Raw genomic sequence first — 20818 nt, 5'->3', positions numbered from 1 at the left:
TGGATGAGGTTTGAGGCCTATTAGTTACCCTCAACCTGACTTAGCCTATTTGCTGAGACAGTTTACCAGGGTGTGTGGCCACTAAGCACGCTATAACTTCTTACGAGTCAGGTGAGAGTTGAGTGCCAGGTGGACACCAGAGGTGGATAAGTAGCCGACAAACACTTGACAAGCCCTCACACCAGAGGTGCAAGTCCTCCTTAAATACCCCATACACCCCATTCCAGATAAGCTATATACAGAGCCTGCAACCTCAGAAGGAAAAGCAGTAGTAGAGGAGGAGACCAGGCCAGGCCTCCAGCAGTAAGTGGTGTTTGACTTGACGCTTGAAGGAAGCCAGGGATCGTAAGAAATAAAAGTGTGGAAGTAAAGTATCCCAGACACATGGAACAGTTAGTGCAAAGGGAAGAAGACAAGATACAGAGTGTCCTGTTCAAGAAATAGCAGGTAGGCTAAGTAGCTAACCACAGAGTGTATAGAAGGAAATAAAGCATAAGACTAGAAAGACATAAAGGATCCAGATTGTAAAGAGCTTTAAGAACCAAGAAGAGCAGTTTACATTTTATTCTAGAAGGAACAGAGACCCACTGGAATTTCCTGAGTAGGTGACTCAGAACTAATCTTTAGGAAAATCTCTCTGGAAGCAGTTCGAAGAGATTTAAAGAAAGGAGACACTCAGGTGGGGAGCTGTGTGAATGGAGAAAAGGAGTCTTATCAAGAGAGATACTGTGGAAAAATTGCAACCTTTAAAGTTTATTGTATCTATAGCTTACTTTATCTGGGCTTTATTATTTTGTCTTGTTTGTTTTCCTCATCTACATTTACTATCATCACAATTCCATTCAATAAACATTTATTAGGTACCTACCTACAGGAAGAACAAGAAAGAGATCCAGCCTTGAAAGAATTTCCACAGTCCAGTCATAGTTCAGACCTGCTTTGCCAGAGGCTATTTGACTAAGACTTTTTAAAGAGACAGCATTAAAATAAAAATCTACCACTAGACCATTTATCAATAGGAACTAATTGTCTTTAAGTGATCAAGAGGAAATAGAACTAGCAGTAAATGAACTAGCAAAAAAAAAAAAAAAAGCTTCTGGTCCTGATGGAGTTATAGAGTTAAAGAATACTGTTACTACATAAATTATTCTCAAAAACTGAAAAAGAAAGCACTCTGACTCTTATGAGACAAATATAGTCTTATATTAGGTCAGAGAAGATTAAAACACAGAAGAAAAACTATAGGCCAATATCATTAATAAATATCAATTTTAAAAATTTTAATAAAATCTTGTCAAAGACTCAAAATTCATCCAAGATCTATTCATTATGATCAAGTTAGATGCATGCCAGGCATGCAAAATGGTTCAATATTAGGAAAATAACATCGTAATATAAAAATAAAAACATTCAAAATCACATAATTATCTCACTAGATGAGGAAACAGTTCTTTGACAAAGTACAATATGTATTTATGCTAAAAGTCCTACAAATTACAGGCACAGAAGGAGCCTTTTCAGTATTGTGGTACTTTCCTGGTTTCCCTGAGATATCTTCCTCCCCCTACAAAACCTGATTGGCCCCAGCTTCCCTGATGCAGCTTTCTGGTCTGTGGGTATAAAAGGTCCCAGCAGCATGTAGTTGGCATCTTGAAAGGCTTAGTGAGCTCTTGAGACCATGTCAGCCACCCTACCCAGATGAACTCTTAGATGAAGATGAGTGCCCCTGTATCTGTTGCATATCCTTGCTGTGTTAGGGCAATGTAAACCTCCTCCTTTGTTAAATGTTCAATGACTTCTTCTGAGGGCCTCTTTCTTCCCAACATAGAGCCTGAACTGAGAGGGTGCTGGATTTAGATCTGCACCTACAATACACATCCTAAAAATTATCTATCTAAAAACAAATGAAAGCATCAGATGCAATGGAATTCAGTAGAATATTAGAATACAATAGACAATATAACAAAAGCTTTCTCAACAGATTTGTAAAAGCAAATTTATCATTCAATATAGTTTTAGAAAGGCTAGCAATATCTATAAGACAAGAAAAAAAAATTAAAGGCACTGACATGGGCAGAGAAGAGATAAAACTATAAAACTATTCCTCTTTGCTGGTGGCATAATGGTTTAAAATCAGAGGGAATAAACAAAGATAATAGTTTCAGTAAAGTTGTAGGCTGTAAAACTTATTCACAGAACTCAAGAGCATTTTTATACAAATACACACCCAAAATCCAAGAGGTAGTAATAGGAAGCAAAATTCCTTTACATATGACTACAAAATACACAAAATATTTAGGGATTGATCTGCCAAAGAACACAAAACACTTGTACAAATTAAATTATAAAGTGTACCTTAAAGAAATAATGGACAACTGGAGGAATTAAATATCTGGAGAAATACTCAGTGGCCTCTGTCAATAGAACAAAAGTGACAATACTACAAAAGTTAATTTACAATTATAATCCTGCCAATCAAGCTATCAAAGAAATACTTTACAGAACTCAAGGAAATAACATCATAATTAATTTGGAAACAGGAAATACCTGAAATATCAAGACAAATAATGAAAAGAGGTAGGGACAAAAGAGGAATAGTATTTCATCAAAATAATCTGGTACTGGTTGAAAAATAAAGATGTAGATAACGGAACATGGAAAAAATCAGCAATGATGGGACTCAAAAACCTAGTATTTAGTAAATCAGAAAACATAGATTACTTAGAAAAGTCAGTTAAGCCTACTTTATTCCAGGCACTTTGCTAAGTGATGGGAATAAAAAGAAAAACAAAAGATGGTCTCTGCTCTCAAGGAGCTCAGTCTAATAGAGGCAACAGCATGCAAGCAACTAAGTACAAACAAGTTACATACGGGATAAGAATTAAGGGGGAATCAGGAAAGATTTCCTGCAGAAAGTAGAATTATATCTAACTTGAAGGAAGCCAGAGAAGCCAGAAGGTAGAAATGAGGGAAAGCATTCCATCCATGAGGAACAATCAGTAAAAATGCTAGGAGTCAAGAGATGAGAATACTATGTTTGACAAACATCAAGTCCAGTTCACAAGATCTCAGACTACATGGGGAGGTGTATAAAGTATAATGTGTAAGAAGACTATATTGAAAGTTATGCTGACTCAGTGACCCACCATTTCCAGACATGCTTCTCAATCAATGTTGGAGGAGGCAGTCCCCTAATATCTATCACTTAGTCAAGTCACCCCTTACCTATTTGTACCTGGAAATTGTCACATGCTCCTACCTTGGGGACGAACTAAGATTCAAGAGCCCAACCTCTTTTGCTTATATGGACTTATCCTAACTGTCTTTATTTCATTATGAAAGTTATCAATAAAAGTTGGCTCCACTTCTTAGTCATCTCTGATCTACAGTGATCAGTCCAACAAGGGGTTGCTATCTTGACCTACTTATAATAAATTGCTTTTAACTCTCTTCATCCTGAGTTTTGCCTCTTTAATCAGTGAAAGCCCAAACAAAGAATTTTCCTTTCAACAGCTAGAAAGGTTGAGGTAGGAAGAACTCCCTATTTGATTAAGAAAAACTGCTGGGAAAACTGGAAAGCAGTATGGAAAAAGTTAAGACCCATACCTTATAATATATTCCACAATAAATTCTCAATGGATATGTAATCGAACATAATATTAAACATCATACCATTAAAAAACTCAACAGAGAAGCAAATCATATGCCATTCGCAGGTATGGATAGATGCAAACAAGTGATAGAAACAATTATAAAAGATAAAATAGATAATGCATCCAGGATAAGGGAAGTGTTCAAATGGAGGGGGGGGGGTTATATCAAATTTCTCTGATAAGGGTTTGTAATGCAAAATTTATAAACTAATATATTTATTTAAAAGACCAAAATCCATTCCCCAATAGATATGTGGTCCAAAGATATGAACAGCTCTCAAAGAGTTGTAAAATGTTTGCAGCCATATGAGAGAATACTCCAAATCATTAATAATAAAATATAAACAACACTGAGGTTTTACCTCATACCTAGTAAGTTGGCAAAAGATGACAAAATATGGGAATGATCAATTTTGGAGAGGTTGTGGGACTATCTATACACTATCAGAGAATTTCACCTCACATTGTTGGTGGAAAGCACCACTTTGGAAAACACTTTGGAATTATGCAAATAAACTAGCTAAAATATTCCTGTTCTTCAAACTAGAGACTGCCCCCCAAGCTTATATCCCAAGAAGCTAATTGAAAAGAAGACAGTCCTTATATACACCAAAATAGTAATAGCATCGTTTCTTATGATAGTGAGAATTAGAAACAAAATAGATATGCACTGATTTGAGAAAGACTAAATAAATTATGGCACAAGAATGAAATAGAATATTACTGGGTTATAAGAAATGAGGAATATGAAGTATACAGAGAAACATGGAAAGATTGACACAATTTACATGACAGAGAGAAGTAAAGCCAAGAAAACAATATACCCAATGACTAAAACTATATAAATGGAATAAATTGCCACAATCAAAAGTGAATATTACAAAATTCCACCAAACAAGCATGGCCCTGAGGAAGAGAAAGAAGAAACTCCTATCCTACACCCTTGCTGAGGTAGAAGGTCCACAGGTGCACTGAGGCATAACATGTTGCATATATTTTCAGACTATTTTGATGTATGGATCAGGTTTTTATTCCTTTTTTTCTTTAGAAAATAGTATTGTTATATGGGGTTGTTCTCTGGGAAAAGAAGGGAGAAGGAATACTGGGAGAAATTCTGGTGATATTAAAAAAATACCAATGAAAAAGAAAATTATCATACATTGCCACAGTTTGTTAAAGTCTAGGTAAACCAACCCAGAAAGATGCATACTTATTTTTAAGGACTTTCACAGAAGGCAGTTAGTTTCACATACCCTCTTAGAAATATTGCCATATTATCTCTTTGCATTATTGAAGATTCTAAGACCCTTTTTTCCTCCCTTCTATTTAATTAAAATTATTTTATTATCTTACTTTATTACTCTGGAATTTTACTATGAATGAAACAAGTTCCCACCTGGCTTTAGATAACCTTATTTTTCATAAGTTTCTCAACTTGGATATGCTAAATGTGATACCTTTTCTGCTACAAACTGAGCTTCTTCCTCCATCAAACACTGTCTTTAGTTCTTGTAGATCAAACATGAAACACCCCTTTACTCACAGTAGCTAATGGAAAGATCTACTGGCTTTTAAACTAAAACACACACTAACAGGAAGAGAGGAAAGTAATAGATTTCTCTTAGAATTGTTAACCACAGAACTTTACTTCAAGGTATAGGTTAAGTAACAATACCTGCTAAATTCTTAGCAGAGAGATGATTCAAGACAAGAACAGAACACAAGGGCAATCTCTAAAGCCAGAGAATATGATAGTTTCTGACCATCCATGTTTTGATCATTTAAAGACAATCGACTCCTATTGGTGAATGGTCAGGTGGCAGAATATTATTTTAATGCTGTCTCTTTAAGAAGTCTTAGTCAAACAGACCCTGGCGAAGTAGGTCCAAACCTTGACTGAACAATGGAAGTTCTTTCAAAGTGAGGACTTTTTATGTTTGACCTGCACCTAGGTACCTTGTAAATATTTGTTGAAATGAACTGTGATGACAGAAAATAAAGATGAGGAAAACAAACAAAAATGACAAAATAGTAACTCCCAGACAAAGTAAACTGATAGCTAACAGTGAACTTTAAAAGTTGCGATTCTGCACATCCAACAATCAGGCTACATTTTCAGGGTTTGTTTCTATCCTGTGTAACTAGAGACAGCTTTTCGTCTTGTTAACCCTGAAGAGGAGTTGGCTCATTCTCCTTTTCCAACCATGAGAGTAAGCATATCATATTGTTTCAACTACACTGGCCCAGGAGGAAAGAAGAAAATAACCCAGTCATTTGAGCAGTAAATTATAACATACAATACAGTGTTGTGACAACTACTCTTAGATACTTTGGGACCAAATATACCAGTGTAGTGACAGGATTCCCTGACAGGATTTCTAGATGTTAGCTCCATCTGCATCATAATCCTCCTAGACAAGTCACCCACCCTCACCATACTTCTATCCCTCAGCTGAATGGTGGGACATTTACCTGGATACTCTACCAGCCTCATGAGGATGCTTGCAGAATTAAGCAATATAAACAAATACAGGATCCTACTGAGATCTCTGAACTGTACCAAAATCAGAATGTGACAAAATGAAGCATATTACAGGGGTGATTTTAACTAAAATAAGGCACATACTTCACCTTTGGAAACTACTTCAAGAAAAATATTTCATTTCATCAGTGTCTAAAACTCATTGACTGCCTGCTTACTGAGTTAACTGCTCTTTCATTTCTCTTTTTTCACCGAGTAAGCATCTTACAACAGGATCCTCCTGTGTAAGCTGCACAGGGGAGATCGGTTTTCAGTGTTGTACACCTATGCTGCAACATAAATAAAAACACTGGTAAGTTCCATTAGGTTAAGCTATTATGAAACCAAGGGGAGTAATCTGTTCAATAAAACTACAGAAAAAAAATTCCAGCTTCCACTTTTGCATTATTTAAAGAAGGGAAAGAAGGAAAGAATATTTCAGGCTTCTGAAAGATAATACTTCCCCCTCACTGCACAGGTTTATCCTGTAAGATGCCATAAATTATGAAGTCAGTTTTAAGGATTAAAATTCTATCCTTTCTTCAACCACTATTCTCTTAATTGCTATTTATCTTTTATTGGGTACCAATAACTTTAGATTTTATGGTTTAGCCTTATTTTATGGACAAGAATATAGGGATTAATTATATCAACTGTAAGAGCCTCTATTTAAATGCTAGTTACTTTACATACGTGTATGATTGATTTGTCATATTGTGCATTATGTAATACAAAAATGTGTAATCATAACTTGAGGATGGGGGTATGGACCTATGATTTTACGTGTATTAGGAAGACTATGTAAGGATGCTTCCTTCAACAATTCAGACTTACCACCATTCCTATAGAATAGCTGTTTGGAATTCTATCTCTCCTTGTCTCCCCCTCCTGGTTTCCTTCATGTCTCAGCTGAAATCCCACATTCTATAAGAAGCCTTTCCTGGTTCTTACTGCTAGTGCCTTTCTCAGAGATTATCTCCTATTTATCCTGCAATATCTTGTTGGTATATAGTTGTTTGAATGTTGTCTCCCCTGTTAGATTGTAAACTCCAAGAGACTACAGACTTTATTTTTCTTTCTTTATATTCCCAGTGTTTAGTACAGCGCATGACACAAAAGCTTAATAAATGCTTCACGATTGGCTGATTTATTACTCTGCAATTTATAGGCTAAGAGAGTTGCCAGGGGTTCTGGAAGGCTGTGACTTCCCCAGGGTCATACAGGTAGTATATGCAGCAGAGAGTGGACACGAATCAAGTGTTCTGACTAGTAGGTTCACTGTCTAGCCACTATTCTCCCATAAAATGTAAATTACATAGTGATATGAGAGACAGTGAGGCATAACGGATAGAGAGTCTGAAAATCAAGAAGACCTCGATTCAAGTCCTTAGAATGACATAGAGGCTATGTTACCATGGGCAAGTCTCACTTAACCTCTGTGTCCCTAGGCAACTCTCTAAGACTAGAGGTAGAAAGGAGGTGTTTTTCTGTATCACTGGAAGAAAATACTGAACCCATGAGTTCCCAACATTATTAAAATCATAGGTCATGTGTGTATGTGTGTGTGTGACACAGAGAGAGAGATGACTAATAATTCTATATTATAAACAGATGTACCTCACTTTACATGCTATAGATGTCATGCCAAAGAGTCTTGCTCAAAGCAAAGCCTAGTTTAAATACTGGAGAGAATTTCACAATTTAAAGAACTGATGTGGTAATCCTTTAGTGAAACAAAGAATATTTATGTCATGCAAGTAATTCCTCCCAAATTTTTGTCAATCCAGATTTTCATGTATCAGGTTTGCCATGAGTTATACTTGCACACAAAATAATCTCCTAATACAGTCATTACAGTCACATTATAATGCCGCCCTATAGGCAAAACAACATTCTGATGAGGTTCTTTTCTACTTCCCAGATTAAACACTCTTAAAGGGGATTCAGAATCTTAGAGGGGATCCAATAGCTGCATCCTTTTTTTTTTTCAGCAAGATTCTGGTAGCTATGCTCAGTTTCTCTTAGATGTGAAAAGCAAAGAAGAATCCAATAGTCCATAATCTACTCAACTAATTGCTTTCTTAGCAAGATGCCCTAGAGACCCAAGCAAATCCCAGATCCATATCATTGAAACTTACTATTATGTTGCACTGAATCAGATGCAGTAGACTTAAAACAGGCTAACTTCAGCACTTTGGCTCCCTCAAATCATACAATGCCAAAAAGCCAAACCTCTGCTATTCAAGTCAAATTCCCTGACTTAGGAAAATGGTTGCTTCTCCTCTTCCTTTCATCTACACATCTAATTACCATTCTCCCCTTTATATATGCTGTTAACTCCTCAAAGAATTCATTCACTATGACTTTAGAAAAAGAATCTTGTTGTAAGAGAATACACATATTATGGAATGAGCATATAAGGGAATACGCAAATCTAAAACCATGATTACAGAGTGAACATAAGAAATGGGCCTCATTTTATCACGGAGTTTTGAAAATGGAACTAATTATGAAATAGTACTATGAGAAAATTAAAATTTAAAAAAGAAAATATAGTATTTCTGTTTTGTTGTAGCTGTTTTCAATAATTTGCTTAATGAAATGAATAATATTAATACTATTTTCAGGTCAAAAATATTTATTTTTTACCCTTGCTAGTTCATTTTTAAATATTTATTATTTATTTAATGGTCTTTAAACAAATATATCAACAAATCAAAGACCAAAAAAATGGGATGTTTCTTTTCTAGACCTGTGATTTCATTCATGTAGGAAACTCTCTCCACCAAAGCCAATCTATAGCTACTCTGGAACTTAGAGTTTTACAGAATTTCCTAAAGCACTTCAAGGTTAAGTGAATTGTTCAGGGTCACCTAGCCAGTATGTATTGGAAACAGGATATGAACTCAGGTCTTTCTGACTTTGAAGCCAGCTCTCTATCCACTATGCCCATGACTACCTCTATGAAATTATAAGCTTCTCATATGCTCATTTTGTTTGTTTAAGAGTACATAAAATTTAACAAGGTAATAAAATTCCACTGCCTATGTCCTCTTCTGAATTGTCAAAAGCGTTTAACACATAGCTAATAGATAAAACCAACATCTTGAATGGGAACATGTGGTTTCCAGTTTAGTAAATCATCACAAAATATTTGATAAAGGAACTATACAGAGGGTGGGCTAATAAAACCTTAAAGTATGCATAATTCACATAAGTAAAGGCAGCTAGTTGAATAGCAGATGGATTATTGGACTTGGAGGCTGGAAAACCTGAGTTCAATACTGCCTCAAATACTTACTAATTGTGTGACCTTGGACAAGTCAAATAAATCTCTTAGTAGTTACCTTTTCTGTAAAATGGGGATAGCAGCACCTGCTTTACAGGTGGGGCTTTTTTTGTTCTTTTGGGGTTTTTTTTTTTGAAAATCAAATGAGATAATATGTGGATGATACTTGGCAGACCTTAATGCTCTTTGTAGAGGTTCACTATTTTATCATTATTATTAGGTGCCAGAAATGACATTCCATGGGGTATGGAAATTTTGAAAAATCAGAAATTTTGCATGAATTTGATGCTGCTCTAATCAAAAGCACATTCCCAAAAGAATTTGTTTCTTTTTCACAATGAAGGGGTATTACATTATTTGATGAGTATTTAAGGAAAATAGAAGTGCTACAACATAACATTACAGGTTCCATCTGCTATCATATCAGTTCCATTATGTTAGTAAGTACAAACTTGTTTCTGCGTGGCCATCAGGCCTTCATGATAAACTTTTTTTACTCCATTTAAAAACTGAATTCACTATCAAATGTGCATAAAATTTTAAAATGGATTTTAAAAAGTTTGACACAGGGGCTCTGTGTCAACTAAAATGAATTGCAATCCATACAACTCAGTGCATAGGTAAAACAGATAATGATGAAAAATGAAGAACAGGAAAGAAAAACCATATGAATATAAAGTGGATCCATTTTCCTAAACACCCACACACAGACAGTAGTTTCTGACAAGAATATTCCCTGAAAAAATTACAGAAAGTTTTTTTAAGAGGAAGAAATGCTGCCCTGTGTGAAGATTAGGAGTTATTTCTTTTTGTAAATTCTTTTATTTAAGACCCAAATACCCATTCTTCAGATTTCATGGCACTTAACCGATTAGACAACCATATACTTTTTCTGTAAGGAAAACGCTGACTTGATATACTTTGCCTGTCTGGTGTACTCATTTCATGCCCTAGATTTCATCATTTATACTAGATTTAAAAACAAAATCCAACAGAGTAGAAACATACCTAGCCAAGAAAACTACATCACTTACCTTGGCACTGGAAACCTTGTTTCCCAAACCCCCTGAAAAAAAAAGAAAGAACAAAATTTCTTAAGAAATTTTGTGGTAGATAATAACCTTCAAGGAAAATAAGGGGCGGTCATTCTCCCACATTTAAAGGTTATCTTGTAGCAAAAACACACTTCAGAGCAGTTAAGGCTCAGATTACCACTTTTATAGATTCAATTTTGGAAAATACTTTCACAAACTACCTTGGACCTACACTATATAAATATTTTGCAGTGTCACAGTTTTCAGCTTTGCATACCTCTACTGTTGACACTCAGCTTTCAAAAGATTACAGGTGTGACATTAAAAAATTGTACTACTGTTTGTTTCCAAAGTATACCCGCTGGAACAAAAAGCAATTGTATTCTTTTATCACTAAAGACTGAGTAGCCTTTTTCTCCCTCTACAAACAGCTTAACCAGGCTTATTAAACTGTTAAAAATTTATTTAGGATATACTGACTTCCCAATGCCTAGAATTTTTGAAAGCAAACTTTCTTAAGATTTAATTTTGGTGTAAGTGCCCAATTTTACAAATAAATCATTGTATCTGTTGTTTGCACTTGAGATGAGCAATCAGTTAATATTTACTGAGTTAACCTCACATATAGACATAGTTTTTTAGGAATCATTTGGTATTATCTGTGTCCAGAATAAAAATGATTTCAAGATAAAAACAACGTAAGATATTAAGTTGCAAAGCATTTCTCCCCCAAAAATAAATGAATTAAAACTAGTTCAGAAATGCAGATTAGTTTAGAGCGCTTTCTAATATGATACACTAAATATAAATATTTAGCTTCACTGCTTCAAGACTCAAATAAAAACTTTGGTAAATGCAGAAACTGTAAATCACTGATAATTAGAAAATGTTACTAGACTGCACTAGCATAAGTGAAGGTAGGAACTGAAGCAATTATCCAGATACAAGGTAAAAAAAAAAAAGGAAGAAAAGAAGGAACGAAGAGAGGAAGGAAGGAAGGAAGGAAGGAAGGAAGGAAGGAAGGAAGGAAGGAAGAGAAGAGAAAAATGTTTTTACCACAAACACCTAGATAATTGAAGTTACAATAGGAACAGGGGAATTGTTTGAATTGTCTGGATAATTTATTGTCCATTTCACTTTGCCTCTCAACCCAGAGGAGTTTTGTTCCTCTAGTCTCTGATACTAAGAACATATAAACTAAATCATGTATATTGGAATTCAGAACCAAGCAGCAGAGTTCTATTTTTAAAGGATGTAACAATAAAAATGAAGCATTAAGAGCCTGAAGTAAGCAAAAGATACCTGCATTCAATAATGGAGATAGAAAGCAACCCCTTAAAATATTTGCTGCATTCCTTTGCCCTGATGCTCTTATTTCATATATTCACACCTATAACTACCCATTCAATCGAGTATAACAACTTCATTCAATTTATGATTTCTGATCTGATTTCTTTTTTTTTAAGTGCTATTCTTTTTAGAAGGATGACAGCACCAACCCACCACTTTAAGTCAATTGTCCAACACTGACAAATTTACACTGAGCTACTATATTTTTAAGCTCTTGGGGACAACAAGATGCCTATAAGAAACAGCTGGCTGGAGTTAGGATGTAGTTTGAACTTGTATAAGGTATAGGCACTACATTTAGCAAACTATTGCAGACTGCCTACATTTATGAACAAAAGGCAAAAAAAAAAAAAAAGATGTATAAAGTAACAGCTGGGGGGGGGGGCAAAGAAGAAACTACTTTGCCCCACCTAGCAATTTTATGCCCAATTGCATGTATCTTTAGTTTTAAATAAGTATCAGGTGCCTTTATTCCTTATAGCATTTTTCTTAAATAAAGAATCTTTTCTCATCTACAGACCTGCAAGACTAATCTTGTGTTGACAGGGTCTATTTTAAATGCCTCCTGCCCTTTGCCTGCTCTGTTTTAATGCACCTCCTCCCCCACCACACGCTTGCAACAGTTTGCTGCTTTCTCTCTCTCTCTCTCTCTCTCTCTCTCTCTCTGCTTGCTTACTCAGAAAAGTCAGTCTTTCTGTGCCCAGCAGTTATAAGCTACAGTAGGCGGGGGCACAAGGTTCAGTGGAGTGTAAGCTGGAAGGAAAGGCACACACACAGAGTCAACACACGCCCTCTGGCAAAGAGGAGGCTTGGAATGAGTGACAGCACAGTTGCAGCAGCTCCTCAGTTTCTCCTGTGTGCAGTTCTTCTGACAAGATCGGGGAAACTCTTCTCCCTTTGGTTTTTAATTTTTTTTTCTTTGGCCCACAAAGCCACACACCATTGCTTTACAACCTGTGCGAGTGTGCGCATGTAGAAGACGGCAGCCTGAATTTATCAGCATCTGTGTGTGTGTGTGTGTGTGTGTGTGTGTGTGTGTGTGTGTGTAAATGTCAATGCTTGGCAGTGCCAGCCTCTACTTCACAGACTGTCAGGGAATGCCAAGAAGAAACTGTCAGTGTAGACCCCGCCAGTGGGTTTGTCACCGCGTGGAGGGGGTGTCAGTAAAGTGAATGAGAGTAGGTGTGGGTGTGTTTGTATCTTTTAGTGTGAGTGTCCATTGGTGTTTCTCCGCCACTAAGCTCTGTGGGCGGATCAGCCTGCGTGTGTGTGTATGTGTGTGTGTGTGTGTACATTACTGTTGTTCAGCTTTCCCCGGGGTGTCCATGAGTGTGAGTGAGTGTCCATGGGCGTGTCAGCCAGGGCTTTGAATGTGCATAGGTGTGAAAGTGCAACTGCCCACGGGCACCTCAGGGTATGTTGGTGAGTGTGCCTGTACCAGTGCCTCCCTCTACCACCACCCTCCCCCCACCGCGCCCCGCCTTTACCCCACGCTTCCCCCCTCCCCCTCCCGCCACTCGCTCCGACCCCAGCCCAACTGGGGCGTGCGCCTACCAGATGAAGTCAGTGCAATGGCTGCAGAAGGTGGGCTGCTTGAAGAAGCGGGCGATGAATTTGTGGTCCTTGACTTCGTGCACGTTCTTCTGCCTTAGCGCCCCTTTGCGGGCGAAGCGGTTGGCCACGTCCTGAGACGCGGTGGAGTCGTTGGCCGGGAAAACGTCGGCCATGGTCCCCTCCAAGCCACCACCTGCCTCCCCTGGGAAAGCCGGAGCCCGACGAGGGAGTGGGGAGGCTGGAGGGGAGCAAGAGGTGCTGGACACCTTCCCTCCCCTCCCCGGAAAGAAGGAAGGGCAGGAGTCCGAGGGCCAGGTGGGGGACCAAAAGGTCCTGGCTGGAGAGGAGCAGACTGTGACCGATCCCGCGGGGCTGAGGCTGCTCCTGCTGCTCCGGCCGCGGGGAACCCCAGGTGCCGGAGCCCAAGCAGCCGCTGCGCGCGCGCCCTCGCGATCTCCTGTCTCACTGACAGCCCGGCTTGCTCTGCACAGGCTTCCGACTCAGCAGCGGCGGCCGCGGTAGCGGCGGGGCTGCTGCTGCTGCTGTTGCTGCTGCTGCTGCTGCTGCTGCTACTGCTACTCCTGCTGCTGGTGGTGGTGGTGGCAGCAGCCTGAACCGGCCCCGCCGACTGAGCATGCCCAGAGAGTGCGAGAGAGTGTGTGACTCTGTGTGTGTGTGTGTGTGTGTGTGTGTGTGTGTGTGTGTGTGTGTGAACGTGTGTGTCCCGGCTCCTCCGCGGTGCAGGAGTTAGTCATGGGGCGGATTCAGAGTCTCCATGTTTTCACCGCAGCCCGGAAAGGGGGGTGGGGTTGGGGGCGTGGGGGCAGACAAAATTTGCAAGAGGAGGAGGAAGGAGGGGAGGAGGAAGAGAGGGGAGGAGGAAGAGGAGAAGGAGAAGGAGGAGGAGGAGGAGCAGAAGAAGGAGGAGGAAGCATCTCGGGGGGCGGATCTGTCCGCCTTTTTCGTTTGCTCTTTTTCTTTCTCTCCATTTCTTTTTCTCCATTTCTTTCTGCTTTTCCTTTTCCTTCTTCCTTTCTCCTTTCCGGAGTTTTCTGCACATAATCTTGGGGCTAGGGAGGACCTTGAAGAACATATGCCAACCTCTCGATGTTGCAGATGAGAAAGCTAAGGTCTAGAAAGGTTGAGTGACTTGTCCAAAGTCACACAGCTAAGTAGTTGGATTTGAACCCCCTGAGTCCCAAACTAGTATTCTTTTCACCGTACCATGTAATACCAATCTTGCTAGAGACAGTGTACACTCCCAGGATTAGTAGATATGCAACTCAGCTTTTAAGCCTTTTCTCTCTGGGAGTCTGCCGGCCTGCCTGTCTCACTCTTTCAACAACGGTGGGGTAATTGTGAGGATCAAATTAGATAATATTTGTAAAGCGCTTAGCACATTTCCTGGCACATAGTAGGTACCACATAAAAGCTTATTCCCTTCTCCTTTTCCCCTTCTATCTCTGCCTCTGTGTTTCCGTGTGACTTTGTCTCTTTCAGTCATTCACACTTCTGGTAAATATTTCTACACTTCCTCCTTCCTCATCATTTATAGGGATGGGGTGAGTTGGTGTTGATTCGGTTCGGTACTCGTGTTTGTACTTCTCTATGTTGTGACACAAGATATTTCAATTTCTAATACTTGTGCATGTCATGAAACTATTTCCTGCATAAAGTATCATATATATGTGAGGGAAAGTATTCATTTAAAATAACTAAATATTGAACTTCTCAGCTACAACTCATTAGCTGATATTAAAAAAGGGGGGTATATAGATATCTCACTGGATCTTTAGCTCAATTAGTCTCCAAAGTGAGGGTCGTATCCTCGGTGGACTATAGCATGACTCCAAGGCGGCTGAGGCATAATTCTAAGGGGTAACTAATAGGAAGATGGGAAGATAGGTCTCAGCCCCGTGACAGCTAATTGCAAACTAACTGTCTCCAAGGCAATTCCACACATTTCTTCATTGCCGAACACTCCTCCACTCTGTTCCATCCTGGGCTGGCCTCCCATGGCTGTGGTCTATGGCTGTGCTCTTCAGTCCCTAGGGGGCAGTTATAAACAAACCAGGGCTATACAGCCTGCACTAATATCACTAATATCCACAGGCAAAGTTTCTCTGCCCCTTCGCACCTGCCCTGCCTGCCCCCAGGTTGCCTCAGGCACCCTTTGTGAATTTTGTTCTAGAAAGTGCTCAGGGGTTGGTGAATAAGAGCTGTCATCCCATCCTGCTTTTTATTTTCAGTGGGACAAAGTGAGTAGCACAGAATGAACAGAAACGAATAGATTTCCATCAGCATCACTGATCTTGTTTCATCATCTTTCCCCCAAACCCACTCCTTCTCAGAACTTCCCTATTTCTGTAGAGGGTACCTCCAATCCTTACAGTCACTCATGTTTAATTTAAAACCTCAGTAACCCTTGACTTCTGACTCTCACTCACCCCACATATCCTATGTAGCCAAACCCTATCAATTCTCCCCCCAACACGATCTCTTCTATTCATCCTCTTTCCTATACTCTGACAATCACCTCTATTCAAGACCTCATCGTTTCTCACAGGCACTATTGCATTAGCCTCCTACTTTTTCTCTCTACCTCAATTCTTTCCCCTTTTCCAATCACTCCACCATATGGCTAACAAATTGATATTCCTAAACCGTGTCTGGAAAGGTAGCTAGGTGGCACAGTGGAAAGAATATTTGGAGTCAGGAAGATTCATTTGCCTGAGCTCAAATCTGGCCTCAGAAACTTACTAGCTAGGTGACCCTGGGCAAGTCCCTTAACCCAATTTGCCCCAGTTCCCTCATCTGTAAAATGACCTGGAGAAGGAAATGGCAAAACCATTCCATTATCTTTGCTGAGAAAACCTCAAATGAGGTCACAGAGTGACACACAACCCAACAACAACAAAGACACCTCTGACCAGGTCAGTGCTCCACTGAATAAACTCTACTGGCTGTCTATTGATTCTTGCAGCAGTTATTTCATCTTTGTCTTAAAATTTTTATTTACATTTTGTGTTACATGCATAATTATTAACATGTGGCAATGTAGCCAACTTGTAAATAAGTAAATATAGACATATATGAGGCGAATATTTTAAATTTTTTTGACAGAGTACATGATCAAAAAGGTTTGGAGACCACTACTTTTTACAATGATTAATATCTGTGTGTATATCTCATGATGAGTAACCCTGGTTAATTATTATATTATGTGTATAATAACTTAGGCACAATGTTGAAAGACTTCCTTTGTTTATAAAAGATTCCAGACTCTTAATTTAGGAAATAATTTTGCATTCTAATGTTAATTACTGTAGAACATCCTGGTAGAACTAATACATTTGCAAACTATTAAATAAAACTGCATGAGTAATAATAGTGGGTACTGACTAACATGCAAGGACTCCACAGGGAAATATAATAAATATTCACCTGTTGAAAATTTGATAGTTTTTTTCTTGAGGATATAGAAATAGATGATGGAAATAGACAATTCTTGCCCATTCTTTATTAATTTCCCCAAATTCAAAGGATAGATTGACAAACTCACAACATCCTGAAAGAGAACATATCATCTCTTTCTTCCCCTAGATTAATTCAAAGGAGCTAGAGGAAAATAATCGACATTACCCCAGTGTATCCACAAGCAAGAATCCATTGCCAATTTCATCACTGAGGTTATTGACAATGAGGATGATGATGATTGTCTAAATCGATCATGGAATCCCAGAGGTGTTAAGGAAAGTCAGTGGCCATCTGGCTCAAAGAATTTTGTTACAAAGTCCCTGACCAGTGGTCATTCAGCCTCCATTTGAAAACCTCCAGGAAAGGAAACTGACTGTCTTCCAACATCTCTCTCTAGTTTTGGACATTTCTCCCCATTAGGAAATGTGCTTTATACTGAACTTAAATCTGCCTCCTAATTTCCACTCACTTCTCCTCGTTCTGCCTTCTGCAGCCAAATAGTCAGTTCTCCTTGTCATAGCCCTCTAAATACTTTAAAACAGTTATCAGTCCACTCTGAGTCTTTTATTTTTAGGCTAAACAAACCTCCTTAGTTTCTTTAACTAATATTCATGTGGCATATGCATAAAAAGTAATATTATAAACAGACTCTCCAGCCAGGACATTTACTCCTGAGGCCTACGCTGCCTTCCCTTAGTCCTAGCTCAGATAACAGGAGATAAATGCCAAATAAGTAGTAGGAGATAAGTGCTCTGGGGGTTCAAAGGAAAGAGATAGAATTGTAGCTATAATGTATCATGCACTGTAGAATGGAATGTAACAGCTTGGAGTTTCCCAGAGGGGCCTGCCACGGGGATTCAATGCCCAGAACTTGGAGCTAATCCAGCAGTATACTATGTGTGTACATGTGTGTGTATCATATATTCACATATATACACACACACATACATATATGGAAATGCAAATGAGCAATCAAAAACTACTTTATAAAATGTTTTCATTCTAATGAAGAGTAAGGGATGAGAACTTTGTTCCAAGGATCATGAAGGCAGCTGAAGTAGGCGTTGCAGAGCACTTAGAGCTTAGTCAGACATCAAAGACACCAAGGTCATCCACTGCATCCTGGGGCCATTAACAGTCGTCTTGAGTTTTGTCCTGCCGCTGGATTTTGATGACTATGGAAGAGAAAGTGAGGCTGATGACTTTGTACCACTCTGCCTCACTGAAAGCTAATTCATAGGCAAGTCAAAACATCACCCATCACCCACTATTTTACCCCAACATTGTGATGTCATTGTTCCTCTTCAAAAACCAAGGATGAACAAAAAGAAATGATCCAAACGGTCTCTCAGAACCCTAAGGTCACTAGGGGCCTTAGAATCAAATAGTGAACAATCAAATTGTTCCAGGGGTGGTTTTTTATTATATTTTTATTATCTTAAAAGAGAAAATGAAAGAGATACACTAAGAATGGGAGAGGGGGCTTATCCCACATCCTTGGAGGGTATGAAAGTAGAAGTCTATATAAAGGAGGAAAGGAACAGGTATCATTTGAACCTCACTTTCATCTGAACTACTCAAAGGAAGAAAAACACACACACAGGCAAACACATGAATTTAGTGTAGAAATATATTCCACTTAATAGGGAAACAGCAAATGGGGAAAAGGGAAAAGAAGAAATGAAAGGATAAGAAATGTTAGAGCTAGGGATGGTTTAATCATAAGCAAAACAAACCTAAAGTTGGGGGGAAGGGGATGAGATCGTGAAGACAGGTTTCAGAGGGAAAAAAGGGCAAGAGCCTATGATTAAAGTCTGGGTAAACAAAAAAGAATAGGGGCAAGGGAGTGGAAACTTTGCATCAGGCAATGAGCTTTGGTGCTGACTCTCCTATTCCACACCCTTCTTCTTATTTTTAAACAGAGAATAGGGAGCAAAGGGAGGAAAAATATAAGAAAATAGGTTTGAAGGAAGTACATAAATTTTAAAAGGTTTTGCACAAACAAATCCAAGGTAACTAAGATTAGAATGGAAATAAAACAGTTAACTATGGGAAAAATCTATGCAAGCAGTTTCTCTGATAAAAGTCTTATTTCCAAAATATATAACAGGCATTCAAATTTATAAGAGCTGTTCCCCGACTAATAAATGGTCAAAGGATATAAATAGATAAAAAAATCTAAACTATCAACAGCTGTATTAAAAATGATTAATAATTAGAAAAATGCAAATTAATGCAACTCTGAGGTTCTATCTTATACCCATCAGATCGACAAAATTGACAAAATAAGAAAATTACAAATGTTGGGGGAGCTGCAGGAAAACACTAATTGCATTAATTGGTGGAGCTGCAAAGAGGTATAGTCATTCTGAAAAGCAATTTGGAACTATGCACCCCAAATTATTTAACTGTGAACATCCTTTGAAACAACAATACTACTGTCAGGCCTATATCCCAAAGACATCAGAGAAAGTAGAACATGTCCTATATGTACAAAAATATTTATAGCAGATATTTTTGTATTTTGTATAATCCTGTAGAACTTAGAACTAAAGTAGTACCCATCCATCACGGAATGGCTGAACAAATGATAATGCATAAATGAAATGGAAGACTTTTTTACTATAAAAAATGAAGGAACCTGGGAAGATATGTAAAGACTGAAGCATTGTGAAGTGAGTAGAAATAGGAGATAATTTATGATGTAACAACAACATTGTAAAAATTAACAGTTTTGGAGTCCCTCCAAAAACCTATAAAAAATGACTCTGAACCAATTCTAGAACTGCAGAACCCACAAAACAGCAGAGGGAAGCAGAGTTCCAACCCAGGACAGCCTGGATGGTCTCTGGGTGAGGTCTATCCCACAAGGAGCTGGGAGCTGGGAATGGAGTGGAGCAGAGCCCAGCCTGAGCGGTGTGGACCAACCAGACTAGGGGCCGGGCGGAGGGGGCCCTAGCACCCTGAATCAGTGAGCTGCGGCAGTTACCAGACTTCTCAACCACAAACACCAAAGACAGTGGAGAAGGTTAGTGGGAAAAGCTGAGAGAGTGGAAGGCGTTCCTGGTTCGGCCACTGCCTCCGGGGCAGCAGAGGTGGGGCAGCTACAGAAGCCACAGTTGCTTCTGGCCCCGCCTGCCTGGTAGGAGGAGTTAAGTGGCGGATCAGAGCAGGAGTGAAGAGCCTGCTGAAGATCTAAGTCCAGGCTGGGTCGAGGGTTCTTGGGGAAGGAGGACTGCTGGTGTGGCAGAGCTGGCACATCCCCCCAGGCATGGAACATAGTTCTCTAAACTCTACAAGCAGTCATACCCCACTGAAAAACTCAAGGGTCAAGTTAGTTGGCTGGGAATATAGCCAGGCAGCAAAAATGCACCCAGATTCAGTCTCAGACTTTGGATTCTTTCTTTGGTGACAAAGAAGACCAAAACATACAGACAGAAGAAGTTAACAAAGTCAAAGAGCCTACAACAAAAGCCTCCAAGAAAAACATGAACTGGTCTCAGGCCATGGAAAAGCTCAGAAAGGATTTGGAAAAGCAAGTTAGAGAAGTAGAGGAAAAATTGGGAAGAGAAATGAGAAGGATGCAAGAAAACCATGAAAAACAAGTCAATGACTTGTTAAAGGAGACCCAAAAAATACTGAAAAATATACTGAAGAAAACAACACCTTAAAAAATAGACTAACTCAAATGGCAAAAGAGCTCCAAAAGCCAATGAGGAGAAGAATACCTTGAAAGGCAGAATTAGCCAAATGGAAAAGGAGGTCCAAAAGACCACTGAAGAAAATACTACCTCAAAAATTAGATTGGAGCAAGTGGAAGCTAGTGACTTGATGAGAAATCAAGATATTATAAAACAGAACCAAAGGAATGAAAAAATGGAAGACAATGTGAAATATCTCATTGGAAAAACCACTGACCTGGAAAATAGATCCAGGAGAG

The 20818-nt window shown here is 38.9% G+C and overlaps 1 protein-coding gene across 1 annotated transcript in view; it reads right to left on the bottom strand.

Moving 5' to 3' along the window:
• PRKCA (protein kinase C alpha) overlaps positions 1-14194 on the bottom strand; it is a 511588-nt gene extending 497394 nt beyond the window's left edge. The window contains exons 1-2 of the mRNA XM_036758262.1: positions 13402-14194; positions 10498-10529 (exon numbers count right to left, since the gene is read on the bottom strand). Of these exons, the coding sequence (XP_036614157.1) occupies positions 10498-10529; positions 13402-13574 (205 nt within the window). The 5' untranslated portion in view covers positions 13575-14194. The remainder of the gene's footprint in view (positions 1-10497; positions 10530-13401) is intronic.
• Positions 14195-20818: the final 6624 nt, after the last annotated feature.

The sequence above is a fragment of the Trichosurus vulpecula genome, chromosome 4, assembly GCF_011100635.1.
Source record: "Trichosurus vulpecula isolate mTriVul1 chromosome 4, mTriVul1.pri, whole genome shotgun sequence".
NCBI lineage: Eukaryota > Metazoa > Chordata > Mammalia > Diprotodontia > Phalangeridae > Trichosurus > Trichosurus vulpecula.
This window is presented reverse-complemented; position numbering and strand designations above follow the sequence as displayed.